We start from the raw sequence: 16,489 nt of genomic DNA, 5'->3' as shown, positions 1-16,489 counted from the left end.
ACTCTATACTCAACTCGATGGCATTTCTCTGTCTATAACTTGATAAATGATGACTGCCATATCTGATCAATTCCAAAATTCCAGGAAATGTATTACTCATCAGTGGGCAGAACCATATGAATAGGGGTGAAAATCCGAAGGGTTCAGAAAACCAGAAGGGTAAAAGTTGAGGTTACATTAAGCCTCTGGCATCTGGTTAGCAGACCCTTTACCGTCAATCAGTTCTGAACTGTGTATAGATCAAATAACTGATTGATGGTGGCACAAGAAAACTTCCATCTCAGCACAGTGCATTGTCCCAATACAGTTTAAAGTGTTGATAGCCTGAATGAATGAAAGAAAAAAGAATAATAATAATGGGGAGAGCAGGAAATGAGGGGGCACACAGAGCCCCTGGCATGGAGGGCACAATGGGAGACCCTGATATTGGGGGAGGTGAAAATGGGGGTTACACAGAACCCCCGGAATGTGAGGATGGGGATAATGAGAGGCACAAAGAGCCCATGGTAGGGGAGAATGAGGAACCCTGGCATGGGGGGAACAGGGGAAGGGAGGAATGAAGGGCACACAATCTCTGATGGAGGGGAAATCGGAAGGATGCTGGCATAGGGGAAGGAAAGAATGGGGGACACACACAGGCCCTAGCATGTGGGGTGAGGAGAAGAGGAATTTGATGGGGGGCGCTGAAATAGTGGGGGTTGGGAGGAAGGCACACCAAGAGCCATGGAGGAGAATGGAGGGATGCAAAGAGCCCCTGGAGTGTGCAATGAGCTCAGCCAACAGAAGCAACAATGTGTGCACTCCCACATTCAAACATATTATGCTTTTTCTACTTGATTTATGTCCAAGCTGAAATGGTTGAGTCCAATTTTAGAATACAAACCTATCACTATGTGCAGGCTCTCAGATACTATGATCATGGGTATATATTAAATACCTAGATAACACTAAGAATAAAAACTTGCATTATAAAGCATAACTGGGAGGGGAAAACATATTAAATATGTAGACTTGGTATATGCCTGATCTAGAAATAAAACAGCTCATTTTCACTGCCTTATGGATTAATGCAATATATGTACAGGAATACCTAATTTAGGTTCAGTTTGTGGTACTGTGTGAAGTGCCGCCAAAAGCATTCTCACAGAGGGTCTTATCCTACTCCAAAATATATATTGCATGGTACACAGCTGCCAAACTTGTAAAATCAATGGTGAAAGATATGAACATGGAGTGGGAAAAATGTCTCTTCAGCAAGATGCTTCCATCTTGGAAAGGTTGAGGTGTGGTGACAACGCAGTGTCATCAATGTGTGTAGCTACTCTACACTGAAGCGCTGTTTGAAACTGGAAACAATGTATTCAGACTGGAGGCCAGTGAATATTACAGTATTCTGTCAACATATATTTGAGTAAAAAAAGAGAATTTGCTTTTCCTGCATTTTCACCTCTTTTGTGTTCTTCCCCATCCCCCCCCCGCAGATGTTCTAGTTATCCATTATTGGGAGAAACAGCAAATTTTAATTGAATTGCATACCATAATATTCAATTTTTTAAGCTAAACATATATGCATGTACTCAAGCAACCTGATTCATCCTATCTGGGAAAGAAAACCTGCAACCTAGATTTCCAAAGAAAACTAATCAACACAGCTCACATTTTGATTTTAGAATACTGAATATGCTCAATACTGAAGCCGCTCATGAGCAATCTACAGACTAAGTATTCTTTGCAGAAATTATTCCTTGAATAATTTTGAACAGCTCATGGACAGTTTGTGAATGAAAAGAGAGGCAAAAGGTATTGAAGCAATTATTAACTGACTTATTCACTGAGGTCTAGTGAAATCACAATTCAGACCTGGTTCCTGCTGAACCATATTTTAGCATAGTTTGCCAAGCTACAATGGAGGACGTACAGTTATGTTCAAAGACTGTAATAAAATTCAGTTTCAGAGTAGCAGCCGTGTTAGTCTGTATCCGCAAAAAGAACAGGAGTACTTGTGGCACCTTAGAGATTAAGACATTTATTTGAGCATAAGCTTTGTGAGCTACAGCCCGCGTCATCGGATGCATAGAATGGAACATATAGTAAGGAGATATATACACATACAGAGAACATGTGTATATATATATCTCCTTACTATATGTTCCATTCTATGCATCCGATGAAGTGGGCTGTAGCTCACGAAAGCTTATGCTCAAATAAATTTGTTAGTCTCTAAGGCCACAAGTACTCCTGTTCTTTTTGTAATAAAATTGATTTTCAGACCTCTAGCATATTTACAAACACTCTTCTAACACAGTTGAGCCCCATCTACTTCATATGGTGAAATCCAATTGAAAATGGATCAGATAGAGCTGTATTTCTTTTAAACAATTTCCAAACATTGTACTCTGGTGTGAACTTATAGTCTTGGCCTCCACAACATCCTCTGGCTCTGTGCGTTGTGTGAAGAAATACTTCCTTCTGTTTGTTTTAAACCTCTGCATATTAATTTCATTTGGTGACCCCATAGTTCTTGCGTTATGAAAAGGAGTAAATAACCCTTCCTTATTTACTTTCTCCACACCTGTCATGATTTTATAGACTTCTATCATATCTCCCCTTAGTTTTCTCTTTTACAAACTAAAAGTCCCAATCTTATTTATATCTCCTCATACGGAAGCCGTTCCGTACCCCCTTTAGCATCTTGATCATCAAGTGGCCCCACTGGTTCTTTAGCAGACTTCCTGCTTCTGATGTATTTACAAAAAAAATTTGCTATTACTTTTTGCTTCTTTGGCTAGCTGTTTTTCTTTTTTTTTTTTGGCCTTCCTAATTATGTTTTTACACTTCACTTGCCAGAGTTTATGTTCCTTTCTGTTTTCCTCACTAGAATTTAACTTCCACTTTTTAAAGGATGCCTTTTTTGCCTCTCACTTCTTCTTTTACTTTGCTGGTCAGCCATGGTGGCACTTTTTTGGTTCTCTTACTATGTTTTTTAATTTGGGGTATACATTGAAGTTAAGCCTCTATTATGGTGTTTTTTAAAAGTTTCCATGCAGCTTGCAGGGATTTCACTTTTGGCACTGTAACTTTTAATTTCTGTTTAATTTACGTCCTCATTTTTGTGTAGTTTTTGTGTGTGTGTGGGACGGCCACATTACTCATAAATAGAAAATTACTTTAGTAAGAGTTTTGTGTGGTCACTAGCTTTGACAATCAGCCAGGGTTTTTTTAATTGACTAAAAATAAATTCAACACCCAAGTTTGAACAGTTTGGCTTGATTAATATGAATTGTATATCCTATTTAGGTCAATTAAAATATACATTCAGTAGTTAGACTAAACTTGTCATCATGCCCTTGTGGGGTATGCAAATCCCATAAGATGGCAATATGCAGAGTTAACTTTTTTTTCAGTTAAAGTTTGTCCTTGTGTCCAAGATCCAGCACCACATTATATGCTAGGGAATTGTAGAGACCTTCTGAAACAGGGCAGAAGAAAAGCTAAGGTAAATGAGCGCCACATCACTTCTCTTTTGTTTTTCATTCCATCGCGCTCGCATGCACGCCCTGGGACGTGGTATATCTCTTAGACTCTTGAACTCCCTTCTACAACTCCATTTTAATTGGGCAGAGAACAAGACCTGGGAGGGTATTTTTCTTTTTAAAGGGCCTAAGGTTATCTTTCAGCTAGGAAAGAATACAGTAAATATGGTTAGTGGTTATTGACAACACTCCCATGAAGACAGTCTGTCACTCCAACTCAGGAAAAGTGGCACATTTAGGTGACAACATAGAACTGATTGCAATCAGCAAAAGGTAACCACATCGAAGAGACTAGTGATATTGCTGGCTAAGGATTTTTCCACAAAACATGTTTTAATTGGAAAATGCCAATTTGTCATAAAACTGTTCATGTAAAAGGGTTGCTTTCAACAAATTACTTGTTTTGAATTTTTTTTGTCAAAATGGCCTAATTTGACTTTCTAAAAAAAGTGAGTTTCAGTTCAAAACTACTTTTTATTTTGAAAATTAAGTTAATTCAAGATAAAGATTTGTTTAAAAACATTAAAAAGTGAGGGAATGAAAATAAATTTTTCAAAATTATTTACATGAAATGTTTTTAGTGACGTTATCTGAAATATTTTCAGATTTTCAGTTTTTTTTTTGAGATTTCAACTGTTCATCTCAATTTGGGATGGGAAAATTTTACAAAATCTCAAGAATTCTTGCAGGGTAGGAGAACTGTTTCCTGCCCAACACTACCTACTGATGATTTCATAGACATCAGATTGCAACTTCAGGTAGGGAATAAACAGAAGAAAAGTCTAATGGAAAAGTACATTACCCTGTTTCATGGCAATTTCCTTTGTAATATAAAACAGACTATAAAAAGAACTACATGTACTGGGACCCAATAGTCAAATATCCCTCCAAATAATATAATTGGTAGTAATACTTTATGTAATTTTCAGCTGTGGCTCCATAGTTAAGGATGAGTTGAAATTTTGCACTTATATCTAGTTTTTAGTCAGGGGGGAGGGAGAATGCATATGTATGTGTGAGTATATGGGCACATATATAATATATCAAAACAAGTTCACTGGTATCACATACTTATAAATATAAGAATTATCGCTTCTTCATATCTGAACTCCTTTTCCTGTTTAAATGGGGTCAGAGGTGCCCACAATTCTGGTCCATGGCATGGGTTCATAAATATATAAATTATGTTTATAGAATTATTCAAAAACTTCTGCAACATCTCAGGATAATTGAGGAGAATTAAAAATGGCATTTCAGCTATAATGTTTTGAGCACAGTACCACTGCAAATTTATTGTGTGTATTAATGTAGCTGCTACTATTTCATAGAATCATAGAATATTAGAGTTATAGGGGACCTCAGAAGGTCATCTAGTCCAAACCCCTGTTCAAAGTAGGACCAATCGCCAGAAAGATTTTTGCCACAGATCCCTAAATGGCCCCCTCAAAGATTGAACTTACAATCCTGGGTTTATCAGGCCAATGCTCAAGCCATGGAGCTATCCCTCCCCCGTTTGTTTACTACATTTAGTTCTTTTTGCGGATACAGACTAACACGGCTGCTACTCTGAAACCTACATTTAGTTCAGTTTTAACAGACAGAAAACAAAAAGCAAGCTAGTACTTCATCATATTATTTGTCAAATATTTAGTTTATTAAAATTTTAAAATAAAACAAGAAAGAGATAGACATCAGAGGCAACCACAGTATAATTATGAGATCAGTGAGCAATTTACCTATATATAAATACAAATCTCAAATATTTAATGTGCCATGCAAATTTAAGAAGCCTACTTTAACAAATGTTAGTATACATGTTTTCTAGTCTAGTTTTTTACCTTTGAGAATAAGGAGAAAATAATATCCTTGCATGGGGTATTGTGACAAGAAAAATAACAGTTGTCTTCTTTTTGAATATTATACTTTTCTTTGGTAAAGATGGTATAGATCTTTTTTTTTTCTTTTTTCTGGCCATCAGATTTTTCAGACTCAGCTATTATATGGCTTAGTGTGATGAGTGGCAGGCAGATCATTTTGCTGTGCCCACTGGTGCATTGCTAATTACTTATGCTGTGGTTCTTATGCTGCAGTAACCTGAGACATTTAGATTATTTCCCAATGAACTATGGGAAACTTGTCTGTCCTTCTGGGACAATGGCTTTTCTCGTGTCTATGGGCCTTCTTTTGTTGAATAGGCAATAACATCTCTTATGGTAAACCAGTATTTTGCACTTGGTAATGCTCGTCTCCTGACTGTGGGGTTTACAGTTTTGGAGCAAACACTTTTAAAGTTACAGAGCAAACATTTAAATATGACCTAAAAACATAGGGCGCAGATGTTATAAGAAAGATTAATGCCTGCAGCATCCTACAAACATTTCATAAAGTTGAAACACTAAACATATTCTTATAACTGTAATATCTGTTTTAACAATACTAACACATAGGTGACTTGTTTCCAGCTATGTATTTGTCTGTGTTCAGTGAGTCCTATGGGCCTTGGCATGAGCTGGCACCTGGTCTGTCAGCACCACGGGGTAAATTGTGGGGATGCACAATACTAACACATAGGAGACTTGTGGATTACCAGTCCAAATTAAAGCATCACCTGGGTTTTAGCATCCAGCACCAGACAGCCTGGGTTGAAAACACCACTGAACTTGGATTAGAGAGTTTTGTGTAGGGGGCAGGGATAGATGAAAATCAACATCTGAGTTGGAGACCAAGTTAACTCTGCAGTAAAGACAACCTCTCAGAGGCTCAGGACAGTCATTTACTTACCTTTGTGACAGTTAGGAGAACATAGAGACTCCTTTAATTCTGAATGAGTTTGTTCCTCTTTTTATGGGCTTCTGAAAAGTAAGAAATATAAATTGAGTGGTAAGAGAAAACTAAGCTAAGACCTAAATATCCTTTGCCTTTTGCTGATTTTTTTGTGTGAGGGATAGTTTTTAATGGATTCATACATTCATACTAAAAGATATATAAAGTATAATGGGTCTGACTGGGAAGTTTGTTCTTGTTATACCATCATTACCTACAAAACATAATTTTTGGTTACTTGTTAAATTAAAACAATTTACAAAAAAGAGTATTATTCTCATTTGCTCGGTTGACACAATACCACACATTCCTTATTTTCAGTCCTCTGTAACAACAAGAATTCAGTTTTCGTTCTCCCTGGGCCACTCTAGATGTGTTTCTCATTTTGTTAAGACAGTTGGAGGATATTTGCTTTCAAAAACCATGTTCTTTTGTACCGGAAGACAGGGTTTCTTGCCCCCAGAGATTAAACCAATCATCTCCATAGGAGAGTTACATAAAATGTCAGTTATCGTATATTTTTCATACCTGGCCACAAAATATAAATCTTACAATATGACAGACATCTGTTTCTACATGAATGCTCTCAAACTGACATGTACAAGGTTCAGGTTTCCTAGTTCATAAGTCAATCAGTTGTTTTAATTGTCATATTTGAATTCAGCACATCAAAATACATAATAAATAGCACATTTTATCTCTGAAGCAGACAATATCCTAAAAATTGTAGACCAGTGTATTCAGCTACAAATAACTTAGTGATGATGGCACTATTCACTTTTCTGGAAAAAGTGGAAAAATCTCCATATCTATCTTTTTTTCTGCAGCACATGGAGGGAAAAGGCGTAAAGGCATATTATTTTTCTGAAGAAAGTTGTAAAAGTTTTAATGTGATGCAAACTGTCTGAAGTACTCTTCCCTTTAAGTATATTATCCATTAAAACTATATGTGAAAAGTTTCATACTCTGAACTAGGTCATGCTGAAGATAAGGACCATCCTATTCCTCATTGGTTCATGTCACAGTATGGTGCACCTGTTGTTTGGTATTCTTGTGCGTTTTTGTTATGCTTGATACTTTACTCCCCCTATATTAAAAGATAACAGTTGCCATATTTGTTATCCTACAGTACAGTAATTATCCTTATCCTTATCACTGTTCAACTTAACTGTGCTCTCTAAAATGTAAAACCCATTTCTTCAATTTGCATTTTCCTACAATCCATTCCATGCCCAAACATTCATGCTAAGACACCTCTCCCAGAAGGGTTACCAAGGAAGCCAGTCACTCTGTGGTAACTTTGTGTCTTAATGCAAGCATGCATGTATTACATCTGTTGATATTCTACTGTGCATTGAGAAATAACTATCTTAAAATAAATCATAATTTGTCTCTGGGTCACTGTATTGATAAATTTATCAAGCAGAAATGTCCAATAACAGTATCTGAGTTTTAGTCTCTGCAGCAGAGTGTCCAATATAATGACTTTCTTTCTTTCTTTCTTGTTAAGCTCTATGTGGTGGCTATATTCATGGGAAGAGTGGAACCATTCTGTCGCCAGGTTTTCCTGATTTTTATCCAAACTCTTTAAACTGCACTTGGACTATTGAAGTATCACACGGCAAAGGTAAGAATATAATATGAAATTGAAAATGTACAGAACAATATATCTCTGCTTCAGACAGAATTAAACTGATTTTTTTTAATCTGTGGAAGAAGGAAATCCATAATTAATTTCCCCCAAATAAATAGTTTTAGATGTAATGACCTTACTTTTGTTGTGTTAAAACTTTTGAAAAGAGGAATAAAAAAGTTTCCTTTTAAGAGTGACAGACCTGAAACACACTGTTGGTACTAGCCTTGTCAGATATTTATGGTTTATGAATGTTATAATTTATTTTGAAGAAAGATAGAGATGCAGCAGGATGAGGAAAAAAGATTAAAATAACACCCGTGGCTAATTAAGAGCACAATTAAAATATACATTTTGGGTTAAGTGTAGCAAGGGCTTACAATCAAATTGATGGCATTTCTCTGTTTGTAACTTTTGAATGCTACATGGATCAATTCCAAAATTTCATGCTTGAAACATTCTCCAATGTGTTGCAGTATAGGGATTGTGGACTCTTTTAGCTGCAGTCAGTAATGTAAAACATTTTTCTCTCTCTATCACATACCTGTATCACATACCTGCATGCAATAACAGTATTGTAGTTAACAAATTAGTTCTGTGTTTTGCAACTAGAATTTGGTATGTTGATACACACTTAAGCAAGTATAGCATTCTATCCAGCAAAGAGACATATGTGTGTATATTAAACTACAAAACCCTGGAGGAGGTATAGTGGGGGTCTGTTACAGATCACCAAGTCAAATTAAAAATAGGTTGATTTACTCCAAAAGCACCTGTCTGTTATCTGTAGAAAGAAAGTTTGTGTTCAAGGGGACTTCATCTGGGAGTCCTGCCGCAAGTCTCACTCAGCCAGTAGTGAGTAAAACATTATTAAAGTTTCTAAAAATTAAAAGTGATAACTTTACAACATAATGGAACTATTTTGGACCTCATTATAATGGATAAAGGTAAATTAATCACTGGAATGAATAGTGATGTTTACCTAAGGCAGTGTTTCCCAAAGTTTTTATGAAGGCAACCCGCCAAATCTGCCATTGGTCTTTTTTTGCGACTCACCATTACATATGTGTACCCTCTGCTCTGGCATCATAATCCTAAAATGGGTGAATGAAATGGGTGGTTTGGTGAGCGAGCCTGCCCCACACTCACTTTGTAGGCTCTTGTCCTGCAATGTGGGCCTAGCTTGCTGCTCAGGGCATTGCGACTCCCTCCAGACCTTTCCCTCCACACTACGCTGACAGAAGTGTATGTTTGCCTAGGACAGAGCTCAGTGTCGGGTTAATCAAGCCCTTGTCATGACGCCCCGTCTAGAATTTTCCTGAAATTCGCTGGTGGGTTGGGACACATCATTTGGGAAATACTGGCCAAAGAACTAGTGATCATGACCTAAATACATTTGATATGGGAAATAGAGGACTGTCCCATATGTATTAAATATAATTAGTAGTTCAAAGGGCTAATTTCACAAAGCTGAGGGAAACTATGGGAAAAAACACATTGGGAGAAAAATGTAGACAGAACAATGATTGGACTGCTTTAAAATGAGTTAATTAGATGATCAAAAAGCTTAGATTCCAAAATGAAAAACAAAAAAGTACACATTTGGCTAAAAAGCCACCCTGGTTCAGTGGCAGTGATGTTGTTGAATTAGAAATAAAAAAGCAACTGTATAACAAATGGGGGAAAACAGGAAAATAAATAGCCATCAATATAAATTAGAAGTTATGAGATATAGAAAATGGATACTGGAAGCCAAAGATATCAGGGAGAAATCCATGTTTGGCAGAGTACTAAGTACAATAAGAAGAAAGCTAAGTACAATAAGAAGAAAAATGTAAAATGTATGAGGAACAAAAGAAATCCTAGTAATGGTATGTGCCCATTACTAGAGGGAGAGGATAAAACTGTTAATAATGATGCAGAAAAGGCAGAAGTTTCCAAGACCTATTTCTGTTTTTTTATTTGGGAAGAAGGAAGATGAAGTATTCATATCACATGAGGAACTTGAAGTGTGTGTTTCAATATATTTGTAATTAAAGAGGTCATTAAACAACATTTACAGGACAGAACTATTTTAAAATCAGCAGGCTGGATAACTTTACCCTAAAAGTCCTAACAGACTTGGCCCACCGATGTTCATTTTTAATACATCTTCCAAGACTAAGGAGATTCCTAAAGACTGGAAAAGTTCTGGAGTTGTGTCAATATTCAGAAAGGACAAGAGGGATGATCTGGATAACTAAAGGCCAGTTCTTCTTCGAGTGCTTGCTCATGTTGATTCCAAGTAGGTATGTGCATGCCACATGCACAGTTGTTGGAAGGTTTTTCCCCTAGCGATACCTGTCAGTTTGGCTGTGGAGCCCCCTGGAGTCATGCCTTCATAACGGTGTATATAGGTCCCTGCCGACCTACCACCTCTTCAGTTCTTTCTTACTGCCCGTGACAGTCATTGGAGCTGCTTTCTTCTCTTTTGCTACAGTAAGTGATCCCCCAGTTGACTTTCTCTTTGTACCTGTAAATAGTTAACTTAGAGTATGTCTACACTATGAAATTAGGTCGATGTTATAGAAGTCAATTTTTAGAAATCAATTTTATACAGTTGATTGCATATGTCCCCACTAAGCGCATTAAGTTGGCAGAATGCGTCCTCACTACCGTGGCTAGCATCGACTTACGGAGCGGTGAACTGTGGGTAGCTATCCCACAGTTCCTGCAGTCTCCGCCACCCATTGGAATTCTGTGTTAAGCTCCCAATGCCTGATGGGGCAAAAACATTGTCGCGGGTGGTTTTGGGTACATTTCGTCAGTGACCCCTCCCTCCGTGAAAGCAATGGCAGACAATCGTTTCTCGCCTTTTTTCCTGGGTTACCCGTGCAGATCCCATACCACGGCAAGCATTGAGCCCGCTCAGCTCACCATCACCACTGCTGTTGTGGGCAAGTCTACTGTGGGGGCTGCTGTGATCCAAGTAGCCAATGCAGTCGTTGACGTTCTGTTATCAAGGGTAGTGACTCTGGGAAATGTGCGGGCCTTTTTAGATTTTAGGTGCATCATATTCCTGTCCTTTGTCGCTGGTGAAGAAGTCTTGCAGCAGTATATTCCAGGCCGGCTGGTGCTGTAACACCCCATAGCACTTCTGTGGTTGACACATGTAACCGCTCTAGGGCTCTTGCTCTTTTGCTTTGGCCAAGGTACCTTGCTCTACCAGGACCTCCAAGCATTTGACACAGAAGCACCTGCAGCAGCTGACATTGCTACACAACAGCAGCTCCTTGCCTTCGCAGCAGACGGTGCAGTAGGACTGGTACCGATCCTCGTCGGACATGTAGCTTAGCCGGGGGTTCTGGGAATGTCTTCCCTGCCCAGCTCCTAGCAACCTCCAGGGCATGGCCTGGCTCCACCACTTTCCCTGCAACTCTGCTCTCCTGCTCCCCAGCGATGAGCTCCAGGGGATCCGTTCTGGTCCTTCTGGGTGCCTTTGCAGCAGATGGTGCAGTAGGACTGGTACCTGTCCTCATCGGACATGTAGCTTGGTCAGGGGTTCTGGGAATGTCTTGCCTGCCCGGCTCCTAGCAACCTCCAGGGCATGGTGTATGGCTCCACCACTTCCCCTGCAACTCTGCTCTCATGCTCCCCAGCAACGAGCTCGGGGGATCCATTCTGGTCCTCCTGGGTGCTGCTGGTAGATGTGGTACTGGTGCTCTGGGAGGACTCCTTGGAATCCTCCTCAGTGAGGTCGATCAGGGGTGCCTGGACAGACATGGCCATCCTCCTCTTAGAGCACTGAATGGGAGCCAGAGACTCCAGGTCATTCTCTTCTTTAAGTTTTGTCTCATGGAGCTTCAGTCCTGCCTGGAATGTCATGTGAGCTGAAGGCTTCTGCCTCAGGCTGCTCTGCCAGCTGGCAGCACTGCGTGATTGCACCTACCCCAGCCTACCCCTTGCTCCCAGGGCTCATGAAGCCTGGACAGTCGTAAGGAGCAGTTCAACTATAGGCTGAGCAAGTACAGAATGGTGGTAGAATGTGCCTTTGGATGTTTAAAAGCTCACTGGCGCTGTTGGTCAGACCTCAGCGCAACCAACATTCCCATTGTTATTGCTGCTTGCTGTGTGCTCCATAATATCTGTGAAAGTAAGGGGGAGACATTTATGGTGGGGTGGGAGGTTGAGGCAAATTGCCTGGCATCCAATTTTGAGTAGCCATACTCTAGGGCAATTAGAAGAGCACAGCAAGGCGCACTGCGCATCAGAGAGGCTTTGGAAACCAGTTTCATGACTGGCAGGCTTCAGTGTGACAGTTGTGTGTGTTTCTCCTTGATAGAAACTCGTCCCCTTTGTTGATTTTAATTCCCTGTAAGCCAACCACCCTCCCCCTTTGAAATAAAGTAACTATTGTTTTGAAACCATGCATTCTTTCTTTCTTAATAAAAAAAATGAGATAACGGACAAGGTAGCCTGGGTGGGGTGGGGGAGGAGGGAAGGACAAGGCCACATTGCTTATTGTAGCCACACTACAAATCAAAACTGTTTGAAGGACAGCCTTCTGTTGCTTGGGCCATCCTCTGGAGTGGAGTGGCTGGGTGCCCAGAGCCTCTCCCCTCCCCCACCACGTTCTTGGGCGTCTGGGTAAGGAGGCTATGGAACATGGGGAGGAGGGTAGGCAGTTATACAGTTGATGCAGTGGGGGTCTGTACTCTTGTTGACTTTCATGCAGCTCCAACAGATGGTTCATCATGTCCGTTTGCTCCCCCCAACAGATGCTTCATCATGTTCATTTGCTCCCCAATTAGCATCAGCATCACATCCTGCCTCTGCTCTTCGTGCTCACTTAATTCTTCCCTGGCCTCTGCCACTGAATGCCTCCATGCATTAAGCTGTGCCCTATCAGTGCGGGAGGACTGCATGAGCTTGGAAAACATGTCATCGCGAGTGTGGGTTTTTTTGCCTTCTAATCTGTGATAACCTCAGGGACAAAGATGATAGGGGGAGCGTAAAAACATTCTACTGTCTACGATTCTGGGGGGACTGCATGGTGACCTGTGCTGCTGAGTTTGCCACGCTGGCCAAACAGGAAATGAAATTAAAAATTTCCCGGGGTTTTTCCTGTGTACCTGGCTAGTGCATTAGAGTTCAAAGTGCTGTCCACAGCGGTCACAATGGAACACTCTGGGATAGCTCCCGGAAGCCAATACCATTGATTTGCGTCCGCACTACCCCAAATTCATGGTCAACAACACCCATTATTAGTTTACGGTTCTTCCTTTCAGGCTATCGTTCGACTCTTGGGTGTTCACCAAATGCATGTCGGTTGTAGCTGGTTGAAACTGAATGTGTCAAAGTCAACTTTAACCCTCACCCAGAGGATAGAGTTCATCAGGGCTCTCCTAGCTTCAGATCAAGTCAAAGCATTCCTTCCAGAATCACATTTTCTGATGTGGGCGCCATCATAGAGGACTTACAATGATACCCCACTACTATGGTGCAAAATTGCCTGAAGCTGCTCGGTCATATGGCCACTTGTACATATTTAGTACAGCACATGAAACTTCGGCTCCAACCTCTTCAGGCCTAGCTGGCCTCAGTGTACAGGCCAAACGGAGACCACCTAGACAAAACAGTTACACTTCTTCCCCTGGTTATCGAGTCCCTCCTGTCGTGGCTCAACCCGCAGGTGGTGTGTGCAGGAATTTCCTTCTCCGGCCCCAACCCTTGTTGTCTCTAGTCACAGATGTGTTGGTGATGGGATGTGGGGCACATCTAGGAAGACTCAGGACTCAAGGCCTCTGGTCCCAGGCAGAACGTTTGCTACACATCAACATCAGGGAGCTAAGAGTAGTTTGCCTTGCCTGCCAAATGTTCCAAGCCCATCTGGAGGGCAGGTGGCAGCAATGTTCTAGATAAACAGACAAGGTGGTGCTTGCTCCTCTCCCCTATGCCTGTAAGTGTTCAAGTTGTGGGACTTCTGCATTGCCCATTCAATACATCTAGAGGCATCGTACCTTCTGGGTTCTCAGAACGAACTGGCCGCTCATCTCAGCAGGTCATTTCACAATCATGAGTGGTCCCCCTGCCTGGATGTCATGAACATCTTCCAACAGTGGGGATTTCCCCAGATAGATTTGTTCATGACAAGGCACAATAGAAAGTGTCACCTGTTTTGCTCCTTCCTGAATCACATCCCTCACAGATGTTTTCTCTTCCCTTTGAAGGACCACCCGTTATATGTGTTCATACCCTTTCCCACTTGTACACAAGGTCCTGCTGAAGGTCAGAAGAGAGGGAGCATTAATGATTTTAATTACACCAATGTGGCCATGCCAGCACTGGTTCACTATGTTTCTAGACCTGTTGGTGGACACACTGATAACCCTGTCCCTGGTCCCAAACTTGATCATGCAGGACCACAGCTGCCTCCAGCATCCCAATATAGAGTCTCTCCACCTCATGGCATGGAACTCCATGGCTAAATCCCTTGGAGCTCACATGCTCAGACCCTGTTAGAGAAGTTCTCCTTGGCAGGAGGAAACCATCCACTAGAGGCACATATTTGGCTAAATGGAAGAGATTCTCTATTTGGCCATTACAAAAGGGCACTCCATCTTTACAGTCATCAGTTCCCTTTATTCTGGACTATTTACTATACCTGAAACAGCAAGGTCTGTCTGTCTCATTAATAAAGGTGCAACTGGCCGCTATCTCAGCTTTCCATCCCAGTTCAGCCAGTCATTTGGTTTTTCCTAACCCATGGTTGGCCGCTTCCTCAAAGGACTAGATAAACTGTACCGTCAAGTAAGACAGCCAGTCCCCACATGGGATCTCAGCCTGGTGCTTTCAAGACTGATGGGCCCTCCCTTCAAGCCCCTAGCAACGTCCTCTTTTCTCTACTTTTCCTGGAAAGTAGCGTTCTTGGTGGCTATAACTTCAGCCATGATGCTGCTTGAGCTTAAGGCCTTGACTTCTGAGCCCCCATATACTGTCTTCTATTATGACAAGGCGCAGTTGTGGCGACACGCAGACTTTCTCCCAAAGGTAGTTTCGCAATTCCATGTGAACCCAGACATATTTTTTTCCAGTGTTCTTTCCTAAGACTCACACCAGCAACAGTGGGTGAAGGTTCCACTCCCTGGATGTCAGATGAGTGTTAGCCTTTTACACTGAAAGAATAAAGCTGTTTTAGAAATCAACACAACTCTTCATTGAGATTGTGGAGCAGATGAAGGGGCTTCCAGTTTTGTTCCAAATAATCTCTTCATAGATCACGGGCTGTATCAAGTCATGCTACAACCTAGCAAAGATACCTATACCTGCACTGATGGCATGCTTGACAAGGGTGCAGGCATCCTCGGCAGCGTTCCTGGTGCAAGTCCCCATTCAAGATATCTGCAAGACAGCGATGTGGTCATGAATCCACACCTTTACATACATCACACTATGCCATTATACAGCAGGCCAGAGACAATGCCGCATTTGGCAGAGCGGTGCTGCAGTCTGTGACTGGTTGACCCCTCCTTCTAGGAGATGCTTGGGAGTCGCCTACTTGGAATTGACATGTGCAAGCACTTGAAGAAGAAAAAACAGTTACCTAATTTCTCATAACTGTTCTTTGAGATGTGTTGCTCCTGTCCATTCCAAGACCCACCCGCCTGCCCCTCTGTTGGAGTATCCGGCAAAAAGGAACTGAAGAGGCGGTGGGTCTACAGGGACTTATATTCACTGCCATGAAGGCGCAACCCCAGGGAGCTCCACAGCCAACCTAATAGGTACTACTAGGGGGGAAAACCCTCCGACGACTGTGCATGTGGCATGCACACATCTACTTGGAATGGACACAAGCAACACATCTCAAAGAACAACAGTTACAGGAATGTAGGTAACCATTTTTTTAGCATCACTCTTCAGGCAAAATAATGGAAACGCTGATATAGAATTCAATTGATACTGTGACAGACCCAGACCAGTTGGGTGCAGGAGTCTGGTAGAAGGCAAATATACTGGTCAATGGATGAGTAGTTTTCTGTTCCCTGAGTGACCAGAGTAGGGGCTGCTCTAGAGCAATCAGGAACCTGCTAGAACTAATTAAGACAGGCAAACTAATTAAGACCCCTGGAGCCAATTAAGAACTTGCTAGAATCAATTAAGACAGGCAGGCTAATCAGGGCACCTGGTTTTAAAAAGGTCCTCCCGTCAGTTAGTGGGGGGTACACAAGGAGCAGGGAGTGAGAAGGTGTACTGCTAGAGTACTGAGGAATACAAGTGTTATCAGGCTTCAGGAGGAAAGTCCTGCGGTGAGGATAAAGAAGGTGATGGGAGGAGGCCATGGGGAAGTAGCCCAGGGAGTTATAGCTGTCAAGCAGCTGATACAGGGGGCATTGTAGACAGCTGCTCTCCACAGGGCCCTGGGCTGGAATCTGGTGTAGAGGGCGGGCTCGGGTTCCCTTTATCCCCTCAACTCCCTATCGGACACCTGAGGAGTTGACCTGATCTGTGAGAAACACCAAAT

At 41.5% G+C, this 16,489-nt stretch overlaps 1 protein-coding gene across 5 annotated transcripts in view; it reads left to right on the top strand.

The window, feature by feature from the left end:
* The window catches only part of CSMD1 (CUB and Sushi multiple domains 1), a 1,932,406-nt gene that overhangs the window by 1,457,216 nt on the left and 458,701 nt on the right, over positions 1–16,489 (top strand). For all 5 annotated transcript variants that reach the window (XM_008163737.4, XM_005289701.5, XM_065587776.1 and 2 more), the window contains one exon: positions 7,867–7,983. In XM_008163737.4, coding sequence (XP_008161959.2) covers positions 7,867–7,983 — 117 coding nt within the window. The remainder of the gene's footprint in view (positions 1–7,866; positions 7,984–16,489) is intronic.

Source organism: Chrysemys picta, chromosome 3 (assembly GCF_011386835.1).
Source record: "Chrysemys picta bellii isolate R12L10 chromosome 3, ASM1138683v2, whole genome shotgun sequence".
In the NCBI taxonomy this organism is placed as follows: domain Eukaryota; kingdom Metazoa; phylum Chordata; order Testudines; family Emydidae; genus Chrysemys; species Chrysemys picta.
This window is presented reverse-complemented; position numbering and strand designations above follow the sequence as displayed.